The 23273-nt window shown below is 33.5% G+C and overlaps 3 protein-coding genes and 1 long non-coding RNA gene across 5 annotated transcripts in view; 1 reads left to right on the top strand and 3 right to left on the bottom strand.

The window, feature by feature from the left end:
• Positions 1-109, bottom strand: part of LOC137487733 (uncharacterized) — a 753637-nt gene extending 753528 nt beyond the window's left edge. Inside the window, exon 1 of the long non-coding RNA XR_015509211.1 lies at positions 53-109. This is a non-coding gene — a long non-coding RNA (uncharacterized LOC137487733). The remainder of the gene's footprint in view (positions 1-52) is intronic.
• A 3251-nt stretch (positions 110-3360) lies between these two features.
• med29 (mediator complex subunit 29) lies at positions 3361-7693 on the bottom strand. Its single transcript, NM_173271.2, is given in 4 exon segments — positions 3361-3743; positions 3838-3922; positions 7332-7402; positions 7496-7693. Coding segments are annotated over 4 exon segments (540 nt in total). The 5' UTR covers positions 7655-7693; the 3' UTR covers positions 3361-3518.
• A 2608-nt stretch (positions 7694-10301) lies between these two features.
• Positions 10302-19450, top strand: rrp8 (ribosomal RNA processing 8). 2 transcript variants are annotated; one of them, XM_087283840.1, is made up of 9 exons: positions 10302-10352; positions 10546-10640; positions 11041-11076; positions 12690-12957; positions 13036-13837; positions 16091-16220; positions 16296-16402; positions 16489-16585; positions 19032-19450. In XM_087283840.1, exons 4-9 carry the CDS (start codon positions 12885-12887, stop codon positions 19143-19145), a joined length of 1323 nt encoding a protein of 440 aa, XP_087139966.1. In that variant the 5' UTR covers positions 10302-10352; positions 10546-10640; positions 11041-11076; positions 12690-12884; the 3' UTR covers positions 19146-19450. The 2 variants fall into 2 exon arrangements, with proteins under 2 accessions (XP_087139966.1, XP_087139965.1); XM_087283839.1 differs by lacking the exon at positions 11041-11076.
• The window catches only part of si:ch211-149e23.4, a 57006-nt gene continuing 53003 nt past the window's right edge, over positions 19271-23273 (bottom strand). Inside the window, exon 14 of the mRNA XM_087283829.1 lies at positions 19271-21296. Within this exon, the coding sequence (XP_087139955.1) occupies positions 21153-21296 (144 nt within the window). The 3' untranslated portion in view covers positions 19271-21152. The remainder of the gene's footprint in view (positions 21297-23273) is intronic.

The raw sequence follows: 23273 nt of genomic DNA, 5'->3' as shown, positions 1-23273 counted from the left end.
GATGAAAACTTGATTATAAACCTAAAAGTATCCGAAATCACAGACACTATACCTATTCTCTCCCCTCTCTCTCCTCTTCTTGGCCTTTCTCTCTCTCTCCCTCTCTCTCTCCCTTTCTGTCTGTCTCTCACACGATGAATCCAGTCCGCGCTGCGCTGCCGTTAGCCTCCTCCGCCTGGTTAATGCTAGCTTCTCATCATTTAAAGTTACCATAACGTCTTCTTCTGTACCCTCATTCTCCTGATCACGGGTCTGTTTAAAGAAGGTGTGTATGGAAAATGCCTCAATAAAGATGCCTCCTCTCCTCTTTCTCTCGCGTTTGCTAAATCCACTTGTCCACTCATTTTTGATCTATGACAGATATAACGTTACACTAAAGTCCGCTCAGTTTAGTGCGGGTTATTACAAAACTGACGTTTCCGCGCTTGACCAATTACAGCATTCTGTTTAGTTAAAGAAAGAAAGGCAATTTAAATATAATAATAATATTAATATGTGATCGCGATTTTTTTGCTCAGAGGAAATACAGTTGTCTGAGCAATAGAGTTTTTGAAGAGAGGGAGGCGCGGCAGGCGCGTATAATAAGGCTAAACATTATTAAATACCCACGAGACACTTGAGACTTTATATCACATTTGCATTATTTTTAAAAAATGTTTCTTTCCTGTTAAAAATAAATATATTTCCAATCTGATATGTAATGGGGAGAAAAAAAAGTAGCACGAGTTCAACTGATGGTGGATTCGAACCGATGTTATGTGTAATCGCGTCAAAAGTTGGTGCTGTGTGCCTTACAAGGTGCGCCACTGCGGCTGTATTATTTCACTGCTCTTTATTCATCTTGTCTCTATCAATCAGGCATCGATAGGCGTAAACCCTGAATAGCTTAGTCCAACTGGATGCGCTATTTGCAATTAGCCTAAAAAGACACTCCGAAATTGTCTTTTTTTCTTCCCCCTCGCAGGGGCCCCTAGTGCGCACGGGCCCCTGGGCCTGTGCCCATAAGGCCCATTGGTTAATCCGGCCCTGACAGCAATACACTGTCATACAGGTCTGTTGAATGCATTTGTACGCAACGTGGTTTGACAATAAAGTAGTCTAACAATATTTTACAGTCTATGGTCTCGACCCTTTTACAGACGCTTTTCATTAACAAAACAAACATCACATATTTCTAAATAAAAATAAAAAAACTGCGATAATAGGCGTAAACCAGGTTTAAAATATTGCGTTATTATACAGCGTCTGCTATCCTATGGAACAAATGAAATAAAATAAAAATGAATAAAAAATACTGCGTCTGGTACCCTGTGTCAATAACAACAACAACAATAATAATATTAATCAAAATACTGCGTCTGATGTGTCATTAATAATATTAATCAAAACACTGCGTCTGGTACTGTGGCTATAATAATATTTAATAAAAATAAATTTTAAAAAGCGTAGCATCGGGTAAATATGGCAAAATAAATCGTGCTAGAGACACGAAAATGATTTCTTTTTTAAATACATTGGTTGGAAATTCGTGCAGGGTGACACGAAAAAAGAGGGAAATTCGTGCCCATGTACACGAATCAATAGATTAAATTTTGTGTCTAATTCACGAACTGCCGTGAGACTGGGTTGGAATAATCAGAGGGGTAAATGAGTTAGTGTAACACAGTAATGAGTGAAAACCCGGGGGCCTGAATTAAAATTTGTATTTTATCAAAACATTATGATTTTTTTTCCTTTTAAAAACAGAAAGTCATTGATTGGATATAAAACTGCATGTAAATGCAATAAAAAAAAATAATAATAATAAATAAAAAAAATAATAAAATGAATTTAGAAAGGATTGTAAACAATACATTCTAGCAAATTATAGAAGCAAGGAGTGGGGACATGCAACAACTGCTATTTTTAGTGTTCTACATAGTTTTTAAAACTGATTTTAATTATATATTCAAAATTTTGCAGTTTGTTAAATGTGATGAACTTTGATTATAACTCAAATGTATTTTAGAGTTCATTTTCATGCATTTTTATACATTTAATATTTTGAGGACAAAAATGGTAACCATTCAGTGGATTGTCCCCGATACATTTATTATAAATAAATAACTTAAAGGTAATATCTTTACATCAAAGGTGATTTTGCATTTAATATTATCCATGCTGTGTAGATACTGGTTAGGCTGTACTCTGGTTTGTGTAACATTAACAAGATTCCAGATACAATTCTAATGTAATCAGATTACAGTAACTTGCTATGGATTACATATTCTCACTAAGGCAGTGAATTATTAATACTTCTTATCAGAGTTTATATTTATATTACATACATATTTTGGTCTGTTGTTTATATCCTACAGGAAAGTACTAGTTTTCCAAGCAATGCCTATTTAAAAATTTCATAATGAAAGTTTTAATTCATATCATGTTGTAGAAAATAAATGGTGTATATATTTTGTTGTTTTCAATTAATAGTTATTTGTTTGCGCAAACTGTAAAACTAATGATGACATTTAGTCCAAATTTAAAATAATTGTTTTTTTCCCAACTTAGGCAAACTCTGAGGAAAGGTGATGATGCACTTCATATTTATATATATATATATATATAGGAATATGATATAAAATAATGCATGAACATGTGAAATCAAATATTGAATGTAATGTACAAGTAATCTGATTTTCATGCAGTAGGATAGACGTTGATTGAAAACAACAGTACTGTAAATAATAAACTTCCATACAATAAATAAAATATAAATTATGCTATGATAATTTGAACAATTCTTTTATAAATTTGTAAAAGGCACAATTGCTCTTAAATATTGTACATAGTAAGAGGATACCTTCCATTCATAGAAATCACCTAAAATCACTCGTCTGCTACAAAAAAAGTACAGTAAATCAACTACAAAGTAAAAAATAAAAAAAGTACATTTAAAATATATATATCATACATAATACATGGTTCCCACTTTAAACCAAATATCAAATTCACTAAAAAGCTGAATTTCCATAACATCTAATGAATAAAAAAATCAGGCTGGTGTGCTGAAAATGAAGTCTAAATAATATAACATTTATATCATGACTTTAGCTTCACTATTGAGCATGATTTTAATAGCCATGAGAACAATAATGAATTATTTTCTAATTTATTTACTAATTACTAATTTGATTTATGGATAATTATATAATTTAATTCATGGCTGCAAATCGTTCCCATTCCTATACATATAAATTTATAGCTCAATAGTAGTTTCACAAACTTACTTGAATTTACCTTTTGTGGTGTACTTTGAAAGAGGGAAAAATAAAATAAATGTAAAGTAAAATTTAAAGCAACAAACAAAAATCACAAACATTGGATTTCAAAAATACTTCCAATTTAATTATACAAGCATAATTGTCATGATAATAAAACAGACAAGTGAACATACAAAAAAAAAAAAACTTTTTTGATCATCATCAAAGTTATGCATACACAAACACAAAGAGGAAATGAAATAGATTTGGCAGCAACTAATTACAAGCTCCCTGACCTTTCCCAGCGATCTTTTTTGAACACTCTAAGAGAGCGTTATGGATGTCTTTAGCACATGAAATCTGTGATTTGATCATACTGAGATACTGAGAGTAAGACAGAGATTCTGTTTGCACCGTGTCGGGTTTAGTGGCTGTGGGTACGAGATTTGGAGAGTGTTTCGTGCTGTCGATGCTCTGTGAGAGGCATTCATGGGCCAGCCGCTGCAAAGGAAAAAAAGAAGAACTGTTTTAAAAGTGCTGATTTAAACTGAAATCTGCAAGATTGTACAACAGAAACACAACAGCAGATCTTTACCAGGCAGAGCTCCAGCTGATCACAGAGAGCATAAAACTCCTCTAGACTTTTGTCAAACCGCTGAACTGCGGCATCATTACCCTTCCTACAATTTGAGAGATGAAATATACATTTGATAAAATAAACAAGCAAAACTATTTCTTTATACATGGGTCAAAGAATAAAAGAGATTTTCATATATATTATTTATACAAAAAAATAATAATAATTCAACTGTGTGTGCGTACACACACACACACACACATTTATACAGCTGAAGTCAAAATTATTAGCCCTCTTTTGATATTTTTGGTTCTTTTTTTTATATTTCCCAAATTTTGTTTAACAGAGCAAGGAAATTTTAACAGTATGTCTGATAATATTTTTTCTTCTGGAGAAAGCCTTATTTGTTTTATTTTGGCAAGAATTTTTTATTTTTTTTTAAATCATTGTAAGGTCAAAATTATTAGCCCCTTTAAGCTAGTTTTTTTTTTTTTTCGATAGTCTACAGAACAAACCATCGTCATACAATAACTTGGCTAATTACCTTAACCTGCCTAGTTAACCTTATTAACCTAGTTAAGCTTTTAAAGGGTCATGACCCCCCACTTTCGGTTCAGGTCTACCTCAGAATTTTTTCAAAAGATGCTTCATAATGGGCGTGGAGCTCTGCGAGCAATGGGAGGAAGTGGGCGTGTTCAGCAGGGGAGAAGTTGGTTCACAAAATGAGACCCAAACCATGAAAAGACGCATTACTTTATAGTTTACAAAGGTAAAATGCAAAGTAATTTAATGCAATGCTACATTTGTTATTCGTAATTTCATATACACACAACCACAATTTATATCATTATAAAGATAAATGTGTTTATATAAACATTAAAAATGAGGACTTCTCCCTCAAACCCCGGGTCTGAATGCAGACTCAGTGCTGCAGGTCTCTTGCTCTGTCTATTTAAACCATTAGCCCTGTTAGTAATCTAGACGATTTAGGCAAACACAGCAGCACGGCGATGTGTCTAAATGTGAACGAACTCCTGACAAAAAACAACGTCCGCCATTCTCCAATTCTCGTACTGCTCTCCCGACAAAAATGCTTGCTGCACACAAACAGCAATGCTGTATCGGCCCTGACAGCATCGCGGGGAAAACCATGCAACAAACCCCATGGATCATGGAAACAAACTATAACACATACGACCCTTCATGAACAGCTAAATACTGTGTGCCATGGGTCCGTGGACGCAGCCTCACACAGTCATCAACGTGTCTCACAGTTGCCAGGTCTGCCTTGCCTCCGGAAAGCATGTGCAGTCATGAATAATTAAGAAGCCAGCTCTTCTTATAGGAAAAGAAAACTCCGTTATGAATAATAATGAGAAACCAACACGTCACCTTTGCACTTGCAGTTTTGCGCTACGTTGCCGATTTTGATCTGCCCCAAAAATCATTTTAAACCCGGAATCAGAAATTAACTGAAAAAAGCTCAAAATTATCCAGTTTTCCCCACAATTACAGCTAACAGGTGCTAACAATAGCGCCTTTCACACAGTGATACCGGTAAATATCCAGAAAATTTCCGGAACAACTTTACCGGTAAATCCAAAAAAGCGCTGTTCACACAGGCGAGGACGCTACAGATTTTTTCCGGAAAAGAGCATTCACACATCCATCGCAAAATGCCGGTAAATTCTGACATCCTTAACCAGAAATGACCTCTAAACGGCTGCGCTTGTGTTTGTAAACATTTGACTACATTACAAACTCTTTGGATGAATCAGTATTGAGTACAACTCCAATGAAAACATATAGAGGAACACTTTCGCATGTCCAGATGTTCATGATATGTGTGTGTGCTGGCGCTATGGGCGCTCACGGGCACACGCAAAGCTTGAAGGTAAACAAACAACGGATTATCATAAACATTTTATCGATAATTATTTACTCAGTTAGCATTAAGAAGAAACATAGAAACGTTATCTGACTAACATCTAGCAGCTAAAGGTGTCTGGAAAAATATTCAAAGGCTTTTATTCTCTGTTCTAATTGGCTGAAGCAGGTGTCTCACGTCAGCACGTTCTAGACGTGGACGCGCTCTTTCCGGCAATCTTCCTTCTGCATTCACACAGCGCAGCATTCCGGCAAATTACCGGCAATGTTACAACTTCTCTTTCCGGAAAATAGCCAGAACGAATTTACCGGTATTTTCAAAAAGGGCCTGTTCACACATACAACCTTTCCGGAAAATTGCCGGTAATTTTCCGGAAAGGTCTGTATGTGTGAAAGGGGCTATTGTCTTAACCGATGCTTAACACACACAAATCTGTTCAAATCTCAAAAAAAGCACTCGTGGGTTTCGTGAACCTTTAAATGTCACTTTAAGCTGTATAGAAGTGTCTTGAAAAATATCTAGTCAAGTATTATTTACTATCATTATGACAAAGATAAAATAAATCAATATTACATTTAGATCGTTATTTGAAATGAGTTATTATAACCAATATGTTTAGAAATGTGTTGAAAAAAAATCTCTCCGTTAAACAGAAATTGGGGAAATAAATTTAACAGCGGGGCTAATAGTTCAGGGGGGGCTAATAATTCTGACTTCAACTGTATATATATATATATATATATATATATATATATATATATATATATATATATATATATATAATAACAACAATTAAAATGTCATTATAAAAGCAGTATTTTATTGCCAAACAAATTAGGCATAATTAAAAAAAAAGTTAAATGTTTAATAATGACAGTGAAGCCACAAAATAATAATGTTAATATGAACCTGCAATTTTGAGTCTTTATACCATTACACAATCCTTTACACCACCTGTCAATAAGTTTATGATCATTATTTTTTTTAATGTTATGATCAGTCATTTGTTCACATTTGTTTTCAGTAAGTACAAATCAGATCAAGTATGTTTAATTTTTACATGTGAAAGAAAAATGGAACATTTAATTCATTTCACATTTACTAAATTAAAACAAAGTTAAGGTAAAAGTTAAGACCCCTTGTTACAAGTGTTCAATGTATAGTAATTACAACTAATTATGCATAATTACATGCAACTAACCCCAACCATATATAGTAAGTACGTGTAATTAAATAATTAAAAACACTCAGTTAAATTAACAGTTACGCTGTAACAAGGACGAAAAGGAAAACAAAATCTCGAGATTTAAAGTTTGAAGTTTATTTCTTCTGTTGAACATAAAAGAAGATATTTTTTAAAAAAATTCCAGCATTCTTTGAAAATATCTTCTTTTGAGTTCGACCAAAAAAAAAAAAGAAAAGACAAACAGGTTTGGACCAAGTGAAGCATGAGTAGATAGTGACAGAACTTTCGGTTTTGGGTGAACTATCCCTTTATTTCACAAAATATGATTTTATCCAGAAACCATATCGTCTTTGGTCCACATATTCATATACCATACTGTATACTTCACACAAGATCAGGAAATGTTAACTACAATGAAAGATGAAAAGAAACACTTACTCGGTTGTTTTTAAGCCGTTGTCAATAGCAGTATTATGTGCAAAATTTAGAGACGCGATGGTCATGACATTCTGAAAACCAAACATTGCAAATAATAAACGTTAGTACTGTACTTATAACAGACCAGGTCATATTATGCTTATAACAGAATGCACCAAATGAACCTGTAGACTGTCTTTGAGCGGTGGAATTAGCATCTTGAATCTGTGAACGGGGTCGAAATCTTGCTGTTGACTGAGTTGTTGAGCTTGTGTTTGCTGTAAAACTGCCGCTTGCTGAGCGCTCATCTGAGCATTGTTAGTGCTCATCTGCTGGGACGCCATTGCTGATATGAATAATAAACTCGTCCACTTCCGCTAGATGCTAGTCTGCAACGGATATGAACGTATTATACGGTGTCAATAGACTCACCGCGTTCAAATCTGTTTGCGCACTAAAACGTGTGGTCTTATATAATTTATTCATATTAATGACGGTTACGTAATCCTAGTAATTAATTTCAGTTAATTTAGGACATTATCTTTAACAATTCCGCCCTAGTAAGTGCGAAAACTTGGTTTTACTAAACAGCGCTGAGAAAAGGAACTAAAACCACGTGATGTGCGGTGTCTCAAATAGCCGAATGGTATTTTAATTCTGTAGGTTTTGATCTTACATGTAATATCTACAGGACTTATTATATAATGTCAAGATTTAGACCATAAATAATAAAACGAATAACGTTTTCATCTGATAAATTTAGCCACTATAAACCGCCAGGAGTGGAAATTGGTTGAAATTAAATGGCTCCATCTGGTGGAAATTCACAATATTTTTTGTATTATTTTGTTTGCTAACTAAATGTATTTTATTTCAAATAAATGCTCACTAAAGAAGATATTTTGACGTGTGTTGGAAGCCAGTTACAAGTATGCCTATTTGTTTTTCCTACTGGATGTCAGTGGTTTAGCGTTTGAAACATTTGTTAAAATATCTTCTTTTGTATTCAGCAGAAGAAGAAAATTCCACTCGAGGGAGAATAAATCATTAATATTATTTATTTGTGAAATTAATGTTTTATATGTGGGCAAATTATATTTTAAGTATAATCTCTACAGCAGTATAAGAAAATAAAGAATAGCTATTTAAGAGACATTCTACCGGAAACCTGCATCATCTGTCCCTGAAATAAAAACATAAATACAGTAAATAAAAAAGTAGTTCATCACAAAAACGTATAAAATAGTCTGATGGTTGATTTCTGTGAGCTGTTCTGTAAAGGAATATGTCATTCATTTGGTTCTCTTTTTTTCTTTTTTCTTTATTAAAAACACTTTTCAAATGTACAAACCCTGTCATTGTCCTTGTCCTTTAATAGTTTTGTAATGTTAAAAAGTTAGGGAAAAAAAACTTGGAAAATAGCTAGAAATAGCTAGTTTAATTTGTTATCATTCACATCAGTTGATTAAAAACATGATCATGGTCATTTATAAATAAGTCTACAAATAAATATCACAAATAAATGTACATTGTCCCCATTTCTATCAGTTCTGTCACATTTGAATCAACTTTAACATTAATACCCGTTTAAGGCTATGACTCGGAAGTGATTTCATTTGACGGAGAAGAAGCTGACAGTGATCAAGGATGCATTCTATCATTGAATTGTATGTTTTTATGCTCGTTTTTGTATGACTTATTTGAGGGCAACAAGCTTAAGTCAGGCCCTGTCGTTAGAAGTGAAAATTAATATCCTGGTAGAATGTCCCATAAATAGCCTTAATAATGATAATAATAATAAGAATAATGATAATAATAATAATACAGCATTAAATAATTATTTGGACTAATGTTACATGCTTGATAAGCAGTGTTCAATACAAATCGTATTATACATAAACTCAAATAATCATACGTATAAACTCAAACTTTAGTTTAAGGTTTCTCTGAAGTTGTAAAGTATTACCAAATTATTTAAGATAATATGACCAGCACAGAGTGAGCTAGGCAAACTAACTTGAGTATGTATATAACAAGGTTTAGAAACATTTCCATGCACATGCTAGCATTAAAACATTTAAGCATATGCTAGTAGCCATATTAATTATAAAGAGAGAAAAGTTGTGCCAAATATCCTAAAGCTTTTGTAGATATAGCTCAGCATTACATTTATGAACATTTACCATAACATAAGTACATCTCTGGCTGTTTTTATTTTATCAAGGTTTATTTAAAATAGAACAACCCTGATTTAAATTTCAGTTTTGTTAATGAGAAAACCCATCATTGGATGACAATGTATCCCACTCTTATTGGTACTATGCTTTTCCATGACATTCCAAAGACAGGTGAATTGTATTAATTAATTTTTTTAAAAGTGTGAATGGATGTTTCTGGGTTGCAGCTGGAAGGGTATCTGCTGTGTAAAACATGCTGGAGTGGTTGGCGGTTCATTCCGCTATGGCGAACCCTGGAATAAAGACTAAACGAAAAAGGAATGAATTTCGCCAATTCCCAACCCACAAAGTTTCAACCATTTATATATTTTTTGACTCAGTCAAATGTTAATTTTGTTTTGAACTTGACTAAGCACCTCCAGATGTAGCCTATTTTTACCAGACTTTTTAAAGATCTAATACACTCTATTAAAAACGACGTGAAAAAGCACAAGTCATAATAGCCAGAGAAATGTAAACTTTAACAGTTGATCAAAACAATCAGTGCAGATGGTTTATTTAACCGAACTGTTCAAAAGAACCGACTCCCATACATGAATCGAGCTTTCCATTATCGCAGAACACGATAGAAAACAAAGTTTAGTTGAAAACAAAGTCACTTCAATTCATTACTCAAACATTACGTTCACATCTACCGAACTCGATTTTTGTGTCAATCAATAAACTGAATAGATAACGAGAAAAGAGCGCATTTGAATTATACACCGCACCATCCCGACTCGTTTAGAGAGGAAGTTGTCTCGCTAACCCGGATGTACACAAAACAACGTGACGGGGATTTGCACGTGTGAGAGAGCGGAGAAATGTAAGTAGTTACTGCATAAATAAATGTAAAATTATTTGTTTTCTAGGCCTAACTTACTATATACTTTTTGAGGAGTGTGAAAATCCATTTCAGCCAACAGCACGTTATAGTTTATAATCTGACAATGCAGACACTTAAGTTATATATGTCAACTGTTAATTAAGTATAGTAAGTGTTTATCTCACATTAACAGCGTTTACAAACATGTTTGCTGAAGAGGACTGGACTGATTCTCCATCACTAAATGGATCCCCTCTGTCTGCTAAATTGTCTCCTGCATCTGGCAAGGTATTGTGTGGTTTTTCTTTTTGGTCTTTTTCATCTAATTGAATGGGATGGATCTCCTAAAAAATTAACATTATCTGCCTCCTTGCTGTTTCCTCACTAGAACATTTTTTTTTTTTACAAACCAGGGTGCTTACTTATTAAAAAAAAAAAAAAAAATAAATAAATCTCATGCAGGTTTGCCAGCAATGACACAATTAGAAATGTATATCCAAAAAAAATTTCACATAGAAAGAATAAGTAAAAATAAATGTACTATAATGCTACACTAATTATGACAATATGACACATTTGAGCTTGAAAACCCTGAATTAATTTATTTTTTAAAAAGGTAAAGTATTAATTAACTCCCTGATAGAAAAGTCCTGGAATGTTTTCAACAAAAACCTTTATTTGTTTTCAGAAAAAGGACAGTCGAAAAGTAACTTTTTGACAAGAGGTGAGAAAAAGTTACATTTGTAATAACTAATGTGATTTTTTATTTTTATTTTTTTGCAATATTTTAACTATAAATCACTTTGCATTCATAAATCTATATTCACCAAGTTGGCTCAGTCAGATTTAAAATGCAGTTCTACCCCAAAACTAAAGTGTCACATAGGCTTTAAATTATTATTTTAATTTAAAGCAATGACAATTGTAAAGTTGCTTAAATATTGTTACATACTTACCTTTATGAAAATGTCGAGAGCAAACGCACTTAAACGGAGATATGGTGGCAAAAGTATATTTTTGCATCTCATTTCTGTAACCCTGGACATCACATGCATCTGTTACCTGTTACTGTCTATATCCTTTGTTCCAAGTCAGAAGTTTAAAATATCTGTCATTTTGATAAATTTATTTCCCTTTTCTATGGTGTGTTTACTATTCAAACCTTCACAGAGCAAGAATGTACCACTGTATTTACTTTGCGAAAGAATCTAAATCCATATAACAGCTATTGTTATATGACCTGGATACCCCACAAATGGCGGCTAGACCCATAATACAACTTGGTGTTCACTAGGGTGATGTCACCTGACAAAGACCGATAAATGCAAATTCAATTTGGCATCAAAACTTTGACCTCCATTCGACATCCACACATTGATGCGCTTTGACCATCAAAATAATGACACAATATTATAATATAATAAAAGTTCAAATTTCATAATGACACTGGATTTTGCACTACTACAGTGCAGGTAATCTACCTTGACAAATGTACATGTAACCTTGCATCGAAAAACAATTACAGGGCAGTCCTGTTATTGTTTTTTAATACCAGTGTTAGCTGTCAATATGATGTCGTTTTGGCATTAAGGTTGTCAACTGACAATTTTAATGAACTTTTTTATCCTTTTTTGTGTCATTTTTGGCATCAAGGTGCCTGCTTGGAAAATAATAACAATTAAGCAAAACAAAATTAAAATTAATATCTGTGCCTCCTGAAATTAATTGATCATCCGCGCAAGAAAGCAAACAGTTTTTACAACATTATTATCACATAATTCACTAGGCGTAGGCCGGTATAAGATTCTGACGGTATGATAACCTTGGATAAAAATATCACAGATTCACAGTATCACAGTATTGTGCTCACTGTTCTAAAATAAATTATTTTATAATGTCTGGGTAAAAAAAACAAAAACTTTTTTTTCACCTTTCAAAACAATATATTTTATTTTTTTGAAAGATTTATAATATTTTGGGGCAGTAAACATGTCAGACTATATGATTCAAATGAATCATTGACTTCTGCTGTCTTCACTTGTTTCAAAAACACAGATTTCTTTACAATTTAAACAGCATCTTTTGATATCTTTTTCAGTGAAGATACTGTTGTCCTAAAAAACAAACAAACAAACAAACAAAAAAAGTAAATAAAAATATTACACATACTTTAGGAACGGTATTGCAGAAAATTTTGGCGGTTTTAAAACCTTGACTTTTCCAAACCATTTTTCTTGAAAACTGTTATTGTCCCATGCCTATAATTCACATCCTTTAATTTTTGATATATCCCTGTACATTTTAAGTCTAAAAAATTATGTTTTAATATCCGAACAGAAAAAAGCTGTGGGTAAACAAAGCCTTTTGAGAACCTTGCAAACACTGGGTTCAGTTCCAGACTGGGAAGTTGGGAAAGCTGTCGAGGAGGATAGCGACGAGGAGAAAGATGCGTCCGCTGCAGTCAAGAAACCAAAAAAGAAAAGGTGCAAAAAGCGTAAAAGAAAATCTAACGCTGATAATGAAGAGAAGCAGATGGGGGAAGAGGATTCTGAAGCACCAGTAAAGAAGAAAAAGACAACGACAAAACCAGTGAAGAAAACAAAAAGTGAGTGCATATGATGTTTACTTTTTGTCTGCCATCAAGAACATTTCTGACTTTTTCCACACAAATCTGTTTTTGCAGGATCAGTGGAGTCAGAAGAGCCCAAAAAAGATGACAACGCAGTCAGAGCTCAGTTGGAGAAAAACGGAAGTCAGACAGAGAAAAAGCTGAGCAGACAGCAGTGGAAGAACAAGATGAAGAACAAAAGAAAGAGTAAAAACAAATATCTTCAGAAACAAACAAGTGATGATACCAGTCCAAAGAAGGAAACTTTAGTTCAAACACAGCAAATCAAAGAATTCAAGAACCCCCTGAAACCTGACAGGACATCCAAAAAAACGTCCAAAAAAATTAATAAGATAATTGAAAAGAATGCCTCCTCCATCGGGGACAATGCTGGGACTTGCACAGACTCTAAAACTGATAAAACAATCTTCACAGAAACTATAAAAGTTGACGACTCCCTAAACAACAGCTACAACACTTCACAAGAAATAGGAGAAACCGACAAACATGCAAAAAAGACAAAAAAATTACAGGCAGAGAAACTGCGTCGTATTTTGAAGTCAAAGTCAAGTCGTACTGATAGTGATAAAGTCACTGAGACCCCAGAAGATGCAGCAGTGGATGTGAAGGGTGTTGAAGATCAAACGGCTCCTCTTGATCCCTCCACTGCTTTAAGGTTCAAGATGGAGAAACAGTTAGAAGCTGCTCGCTTTCGCTTCATCAATGAGCAGCTTTACACTTCCACCAGCGCTGCGGCCAAACGCATGTTTCAGCAGGATCCAGACGCCATCACCATTTATCATAAGGGGTACACAACACAGGTTCAACACTGGCCCACAAACCCTGTGGATTCCATCATCTCCTATATTTGTCAAAAGTGAGGTTTATAAATGTAGGCAGAGCAAATAATATATTTTGACTGAAAAATAACTAATAGCTTGTATAAGAATTTAATTATATAATAGTAATAATACAATTTCTATTAGTTTTATTTTCAGTCAAATTTTTATTATTTGTAATTTGTTGTGTTTGATGTGTGTATATACAGTTGAAGTCAGAATTATTAGCGCCTCAGAATTAGTAGCCCCCCGTTTATTTACGGAGAGATTTTTTTCAACACATTTCTAAATACAACATTTTTAATAACTCATCTCTAATAACTGATTTATTTTATCTTTGTCATGATGACAGTAAATAATATTTGACTAAATAGAACAAAGATAACTTGGTTTATATAAAAACAAGCTATTAAATAGCTTTGTTTATGTAATTTAAATAAAACAAATGTACTAATAATAATTTTTATTTAATTGTACATATATTAAAAAAAATAAAAAATATATGTATTTAAAAATCATAAAAAATTTGCAAGTATATTAAAATATTAGATTTTACTATTCATATATATTATTTGGTATGTAATAAGCATATAGTTCCTATTTAGAAAATAAAACAATCCTAGTAGCATAATAATAATTTTTAAAGTAATAATAGTAGTGATAATAACAACATTAATTATATTTTATGCCATATTTACAAACATACAATAAGTAATAATGACTTGTAATATGTTGTGTTATTATGTGCATATACATTTTACATATAAGAAATAAAAAGTATTAGGTTAAAATATTGTTAGTTTTATAAGTGTAGTATTAATATACAGTTGTTCAATATTAAAGTTTAATTTTTTTATATATTATATTTTTATTATCATAATTGTAACAAATTAATTTATAAATTGGCTTATTTTTATGTAATTTAAATAAAACAAAAGTACTACTAATAATAATGTTAATGTAATTGTACATGTATTAAAAATCATTTTAAATATATGTATTTAAAAATCATTAGAAGATACAAGAATATTATAATATTAGGTCTTGCTATTCATATATGATACTTGGTATGCAATAATCATATAGGCACTTAATATTTAGAAAATGAAGCAATTAATTGTAAATTGTTAATTGTTTCAAATCACTGTGGTCATATTAGGGCTGCACAATATATTGTTTCAGCATCGATATCGCAATGTGTGTGTCTGCAATAGTCACATAGCAGGATATGCAATGTTAAGTTGGGATTATAGTCGATCAACAATTAAGTGTACATGAGATTTGTGTTTAATTTCAGCGTATAACCATAACAGAGAAAAACTTTATTATTTGCATGTGTTTTAAAGGCACTTCAAGAAAGTGTAAAGCATTCAGGCACAATAACAGAAACATTTGTAAATTTATTGAAGAAAAATGTGCTGATTTATTGACAAAATAAACTATACAGTGTTATTTTACATTACTAAGTTTCTAAATTTGAATACTGTTTGACTCTCAAAAACCATAAAGAACTTAGTTTTTTTTGCTCTATTGTAATTATTCTTGCAATTTTATCTTATTACATGATTCACACCCTTACAAAATCAACCCAACCAATCTAAATAAATGCTTTTACACAAATGGAGCTATTCAAGTCATCTGTCAAAATTGTTTTTCATATCGCAATATATATCGCAGCAAAACAAAGTATATAAACAAAAATATTCAATATTTCCCAAATGATGTTAAACAGAGCAAGGAAATTTTCACTATGTCTGATAATATTTTTTTATTCTCGAGAATGTCTTATTTGGTTTATTTCAGCTAGAATAAAGGCAAGAATAAGGCTAGAATAAAAGTTTTCAATTTTTTTTAAAGCCATTTTAAGGTGAAAACTTTTTAGCCCCTTTAAGCAATTATTATTTTTTGATAGTCTACAGAACAAACCATCGTTATAGAATAACTTGCCTAATTACCCTAACCTGCCTAGTTAATCTAATTAACCTAGTAAAGTCCTTAAATGTCACTTTAAGCTGTATAGAAGTGTCTTGAAAAATATCTAGTCAAATATTATTTACTGTCATCATGACAAAGATAAAATAAATCAGTTATTAAAGATGTGTTATTAAAAATAATATGTTTAGAAATGTGTTGAAAAAAATCTTCCTTCTATTAAACAGAAATTGGGGGAAAAACACAGAGGGGCTAATAATTCAGGGGGGCTAATAATTCTGACTTCAACTGTATGATTTTTTTTACATTTGTATTTATGATTTCACATTTTCAGCACATTTTCTTTTCCTGTCTTTCAGACCAGCTTCTTTAGTTGTGGCAGACTTCGGTTGTGGAGACTGTAAAATTGCCCGGAGTGTCAAAAACAAAGTACATTCTTTTGATCTGGCTCCGGTTTGTGAACTTGCCACTGCTTGTGACATGGCCAAAGTAAGCTATCATAGTAATAAAGCTTTGATTTGCAATGCAGCCAAAAGACAAAAGCAGCTCTGCTCATTTTCCCAGGTTCCTCTTGGTGATTCTACTGTGAATATTGCTGTTTTCTGTCTTTCTCTGATGGGGACGAATCTGGGAGACTTTTTGGCTGAAGCAAACAGAGTCCTGGTGATGGGGTAACCGGCTCATTTTATAATCCGAAACCATTATAAGTCTGTGGTGAACCATAACAAAACCCTTTTCTTTCTTTCGTCTTATACAGCGGGGTTCTTAAAATAGCTGAAGTGGCCAGTAGATTTGAAAATGTGCATTCATTTGTTCGTGCATTGTCAAATATGGGCTTCAAGATCGTCAACAAGGTAATATACTTTATTTGAATCTTAAATTCACCTTCAATTGCTAAAAAGTGATGCTAAAGACATTAAAAATACTTACACGGACATGTTTAGAAACACTTTATTTAAAATCAGATATATTTCAGATAAATCTATTTTTTTAAAAGATTTTGTTCGCCACAATATTAATGTGTAATTTACAGAAATCTATTTTTGGTTAAATAAGTTTTAGCCTTGGTGAGTATGAAACCTCTTTATACTCAAAAAAGTATAAATACAGTGCATCCGAAAAGTATTCATAGCGCTTCACTTTTTCCACATTTTTTTATGTTACAGCCTTATTCCAAAATGGATTACATTTAAAATTCTGAATATTCTACACACAATACCCTATAATGACAATGTGAACAGATATTTTTTAAATTGTTGCATGTGTCTGTACATTGCTGCATTCATCTTTTGCTCTACCCTGACTAGTCTTCAAGTTCCTGCTGCTGAAAAACATCCCCACAGGTTGGATTGTATTAGCCTGGTGTTGAGCGGTACCTGGTTTTCACCTAACGTGACGCCTGGCATTTACTCCAGAGTTAAATTTTAGTCTCATCAGAGCAGAGAACTTTGTTTCTTATAGTCTAAGAGTCCTTCGGATGCCTTTTGGCAAATTCCAGACAGGGAGTGTCTTCCGTCTGGCCACTCTACCATACAGGACTGATTGGTGGATTGCTGCACAGATGGTTGTCCTTCTGCAAGGTTCTCCTCTCTCTACAGAAGAACGCTGGAGCTCAGACAGAGTGACCATCGGGTTATTGATCACCTCCCTGAATAAGTCCCTTCTCTCCCGATCACTCAGCTTAGATTGCCGGCCAGCTCTAGGAAGACTCCTGGTGGTTTTTCAATTTCAAAAAATCTTTTTTTACATTGTCATTATGGGGTATTGTGTGTAGAATTTTGGGAAATAAATAAATTAATTTTGGAAAAAGGCTGTAACAAAAAATGTGAAAAAAGTAAAGTGCTATGAATACTTTCTGGATGCACTTTATCATCACCAAAATATGCAAATGAAAAATAAGAATAAATACTGTAATGTAATAAAGCTTAGTGTTTATTTGACTCTTGTTATGTTTTGATGATTGAGTCTAAGGATTAGGAGATATTATCACCATAATATGCATATAAAATATTAACAAATAATGTAATATTTATAAAAGTGTTTTTGACTCTTGATATGATTTGATAATACAATCTTAGAATTCAAGATATCTTCACCAAAATATGCAAATGTATAGGGCTGCACAATATTAGAAAAAACTGACATTGCATTTATTTTTTCTGCGCTATATATTGCCATATGAATATAATTTCTTAAGATAAGTCCATTTGGAAAGAATTCATGATTTTATGTTGATTGCGATGGTTTTGTAGGGGGAGTGCATGTACATAAAAATGTACAAAATTATTTTGGTCACTTTATTTTGATGGTCTGTTTGTTGAATTTAAGTTACATTGCATCTACATACCAACTAATTGTCATTAGATTATAAGTAGACTGTTAGGGTTGGGTTTAGGGTTAGTGTAAATTGACATGTACTTGCAGTGTCTTATAGTCATTTAAAAGTCTGTTGAAGGAGCAGATCAACAGATATTACGCAGATAGTCTGTTTCTACTCAAATGGACCATAAAAATAAAGTGTTACCATTATTTTAGAAATATTTACTAAATAAAATCAACAGCACTTTATAACGGAGTCCAACAGTATTAAATTACAGAAAATCAATAATCTAAAGTAAAATCACACAGCATAGTTTTCATTGTATAAATAAACAATTGATTTTTATTAAAGTGGCAAAATTGATAATTTCTTGGGTCAAAATGGTTTAAATTCACTTGAAATCGCTTGAGAGCCAGCGATGTGACTATTGTAGATTTCCACATTGTGATATATCAATGTTGGAATGATATATATTATTCAAATAACAAATCTAGTAGGAATACGAGATATTATCACCATAGTACACATATTAAAATCATAATAAATACTGTAATACATAACGATACTGAAATAATATTGAAGTAGAGCTGCAAAAAGTCATTTTGAAAGCAGTTAATTACAATATAGGCCTACTGTTTATTTTAGATGATTGTGCGAAACATCCTGTTAAAAACTGCCAAACATGCAAATCCCGCTGTCTATCCAATCGTTAGCATAATCTCCTCCTTAATTATCATAAATGATTGTTAGTTGCAGGTCTAATGCTGTATTAAGGGAAGGAAAGTCAGGCCAAATTGTGCAGTGTTGCAGACTACAATTGTGCTGTTCTGCAACTATGCGGATCAATAAAGGAATATATTAACAACAACAGCAACACTTCTTCGCTTTTCAGTACACTAATGGAGATAGCAACAGATAATAATTTAGTAACGGACGAGTGCTGTTTACAAGCTATTTATTTGAGCTTATTTTTCATTTAGGACACTGAAAACAGCTACTTCTTCTCCTTCGAATTCATAAAGACCAGAAAAGCACCGGAGAACGCAAAGAAATTTGGACTTCAGCTGAAACCTTGCCTGTATAAAAAACGATGAATGTGTTAAAACCGATGATGTTGTCTTTATGGTTTATGGACTGTGTATGAAAGCAAGAATGCAGATTTTCTTAAAGCTGCTGCTTTAAGTCAATGTACAAACCTGAGGCTGATTTTTTTATAAAAAAAAAAAAGATTTGAATGTGATAATTGAGGAACTTTTGTCATTTGTGAAAACAGTTAGAAGTTGTTTTATAGCCTGCCTGATAAACAAACAGACGTACTATGTATGATTACATGTGCAAGTATTTTATTGTTTTTAAATGTTTAACACAGTGACATTAAATTCCCATTTAGTAAACTAAATGTTTTACAACAAAACATCATTTAAAAAAATACAGGCCAGCCGTCATTCTGATAGACTGCAAAGGTAATAAAAATATGAGTAGAAGGCTGAACAGAAATCACAGTTGTTGATTTAGAAAGGCCAATACATTTTTTCCTTTATGCAGTGGCACATTGTGATCAGCAGAGAGCGCCATTACAATTCACATTCAGTCAGGTAATGAGGCGATACAAGTCTAACTGAAATGGTGAAAAACAAGACAGAAGACACCAGCTAGATCATTAAAGTACAACTTCATACTAAAAAGATAATAAACCCGTATAAGGTGTGCGCAAAGTATTTATCAAACAATGCTACATGGTAATAATCACAGTAAATCTTAATGCTGAAAGCGACTTAATTCACAGATATTGCCCCACCATCAGTATTCATGATTGAGGAATCAGAACAAAAGGATATCAGAAAGTACTGAAAACATTTTTTCCAAATTTGAAAATAAAAATGGTGTAATTTGAATTTTTTTTGTGTAAAATAATCAAAATGTGTCATGGTTGTTTGTTTATATTTGTTTTAAACCACAAGATACCGATTTTAATTTCCGAACAGTTAATAAATCGGTATTTCGGGGAATAACACTGATTTTCAATCACCACTCAAATCAAAACATTAGTTATTTTTGAAACCAGGATAACTACATGGTGACTTTAGCACGTCCTGATTACATTCATACTACACACATATTATACCCAACATATGCTTTCAGTGATTACATACTGGAGACTGTGGTTTTAGACACAGTTCTTCTTTTTCAATTAATCCCCTTAGTTCATCTACAGAACACAAATGAACATATTTTAGATGAAATTCAAGATCTCTCTGGCTCTCCCCTCCATATACAAGTCCTGTATATTTTGTGTACCTAAAACCTGTAAAAATGACTTTGTTTGCCAATGCGAGTATTTGAATTAAGTACTTAATTTTACCTGTATTAATCAAGTAGTAGTCATTTTTTGTGCACAAAAGTTTTCGTGGAGCTTCATATGATTTCTGTTGAACCGCTGAAGATGTTTTGGTTGCTTTTCTGCACTTTGAGTGTCTCGGACCCTTGCTGTCTATGGAGTTTAGAGAGCTCTAAAATGTCATCCAAAATGTCTTAATTTGTGATTTGAAGGTAAATGAAAGTCTTGGGGATTGGAACAACATGAGGGTGAGTAATTAATAACAGAATTTTCATTTTGGGGCGAACAAACCGTTTATAGAATCATTTGTTAAATCATTCCTTAAAATGATTCATTCAAAGCATCTGATTCTTTTAGAAATGAAGCACTGAATCACTGACTTATATAATTCATTCAAAAACAACATTAATTCAGAAGTAAAACGACAGTATAGCAGACAAATGCACAAATGTTCAGCTCAGAATCTATTTTAGTCTACAAAACAATATAAAAACAATATTGAATCTAAAATGTAGCTCGCTCAATATTCAGATTGTTGAACTGCTGTTTAAAAATCAGGCGCTGTTTAAAAAGACAGCATGTGACCACTAACATCACCATTGCCAATAATTCCCTCTCTTCATCACTAATAAATGCTTCATTCACATGATCACTTTAACTAAAATTGATGATATTTTCTTTTACATCGTGTGCCTTCAAGCTGGCATGAACTCCAAAATACTCTAAAAACTTAAATGTTACCCTGGAAAAACAAACAGGTGCATCACACGGTGCTTTTGGCATCAAAAACAATGGAATAGTGGGTGAGCTCTGCATATTGGCCGGCCTGGCCTTGAAGAAGCGCCCTCTCTGAGCAGCGAGGGTCCTGCATCAGAGCGGACAGAGACTCACGATCCATCCTGGTTTTCTTTGAAAAAGGCAGAAAGAAAAATAGAATCTGAATACTCAATATAAAAAAGCGTAATAAGTATCTTATTGGACAAACTTTTGAGTAACACTTTATAATACGGTCCCTTTATAATTAGCCATAATTTTTGCACAGCTTATGATCTATAATGCTTGATTCTGATTGGTCAGTCACAACTTTCAAAGGTATGTCAGATAACAACTGCTGAAACTAATAACACAGGCTCATCTGTGTACAATGAATGATTTTGACCAATAATGAGTATATTCTTATACACATTTATATGATCATCTATCATGTCACTGTTCTTTACCGAATAATGTGTAGATTAGTGTGGGCTGCATTTAGCTTTTTATCTTTCTTTAAGATGTGCGTTATGGAATGCAGATTAGGAAAATATTCCTAGGACTACATTTTTGAGAACCAAAAAATATGTGCTCGTGGGTACATATGGCTGCATTTTGTGAGTAAAACGAAGCCTACTGGGTAACACTGCTGACTGCTTACCTCCATATGGACGGCTTTTTCAGCATGACTAGTTTTCTTGGTAGTTTTGATGAATAGCGGTTCGGCGAAGGATAGTTCCAGAAACCAGGTAAAATGTAACCCCAAAAAAAGCAGCATGAGGTCATGGTAGAAGCATACAGCTGCAATGGCTTTACTCTTTTAGTTTGCTTTTGAAAAACAATATTGGTTGGGTTAAGAGAAGGGGGTTGGATTGGTCAGTCGATATCAAGCTGATATACTCTTCGGCCACTTTATTATGTCTAACTACCCAATGCAAATGTCTAATTAGCCAATCACATTGCAACCACTCAATGCATTTCAGCATGTAGACATGGTCTAGACGACCTGGTGCAGTTCAAACTGAGCATCGGAATGGGGAAGAAAGGGGATTTAAGTGACTTGGCATGGTTGTCGGTGCCAGACAGGCTGGTCCGAGTATTTCAGAAACTGCTGATCTACTGGGATTTTCCCCACACAACCATCTCTAGGTTTTACAGAGAATTGGCTGAAAAAGAAAAAAAATTCAGTGAAGGCAGTTCTGTGGGCGCAAATGCCTTGTTGATGCCAGAGGTCAGAGAAGACTGGCCTGCCTAGTTCGAGCTGATAGAAAGGCAACAGTAACTCAAATAACCATCTGTTACAACCGAGGTCAGCATTAGGGTCTGCAGAACAGCGTTTCTGAACGCACAACACGTCCAACGTTGAGGGGATGGGCAACAGCAGGTGTCACTCCTGTCAGCTAAGAGTAAACTGAGGCTACAATTCACACAGGCTCACCAAAATTGGACCATAGAAGATTGGAAAAATGTTGCCTGGTCTGGTGAGTCTTGAGATTTATGCTGCAACATTCGGATGGTGGTGTCAGAATTTGGCGTCAACAACATTAAAGTATGGATCCTTCCTGCTTTGTATTAACAGTTCAGGCTGGTAGTGGTGGGTTTAATAGTATGGGGGATATTTTCTTGGCACTCTTTGTGCCCATTAGTAATTGAGCATTGTGTCAACACCACAGCCTACCTGAGTATTGGTGCTGACCATGTCCATCCCTTTATGACTAGTGTACCCATCTTCTGATGGCTGCTTCCTGCAGGATAACTTGGCATGTCATAAAAGGTGAATCATCTCAGAATGGTTCCTTGAACATGATAATGAGTTCACTGTACTCAAATGGCCTCCACAGTCACCAGATGTCAATCAAATAGAGCACCTTTGGGATGAGGTGGAACAGGAGATTTGCATCACGGATGTGCAGCCGACAAATCTGCAGCCACTGCATGATGCTATCCTGTCAATTTGATCCAAAATCTCTGAGAAATATTTCCAGAACCTTGATGAATCTATGCCACAAATAATTAAGGTAGTTCTGAAGGCAAAAGGTGGTCCAATCCGGTAATAGTAAGGTGTACCTAATAAAGAGGCCGGTGAGTGTATAATGCATAACATCAAGCCAACCGGCTTCTTTTACTGATG

The sequence above is a fragment of the Danio rerio genome, chromosome 15, assembly GCF_052040795.2.
Source record: "Danio rerio strain M-AB ecotype USA chromosome 15, GRCz13ab, whole genome shotgun sequence".
In the NCBI taxonomy this organism is placed as follows: Eukaryota; Metazoa; Chordata; class Actinopteri; order Cypriniformes; family Danionidae; genus Danio; species Danio rerio.
Note: the sequence above shows the minus strand (reverse complement) of the source record. Positions and strands in the feature narration are given on the sequence as shown.

Bases quoted from the DNA above. Each gene is read 5' to 3' on its own strand.
- rrp8 (XM_087283839.1), top strand. From the start codon at position 10,557: ATGTTTGCTGAAGAGGACTGGACTGATTCTCCATCACTAAATGGATCC. The intron at 12,958-13,035 runs GTGAGTGCATAT...CTGTTTTTGCAG, and splicing joins ACCAGTGAAGAAAACAAAAA to GATCAGTGGAGTCAGAAGAG. The intron at 16,403-16,488 runs GTAACCGGCTCA...CGTCTTATACAG, and splicing joins AACAGAGTCCTGGTGATGGG to CGGGGTTCTTAAAATAGCTG.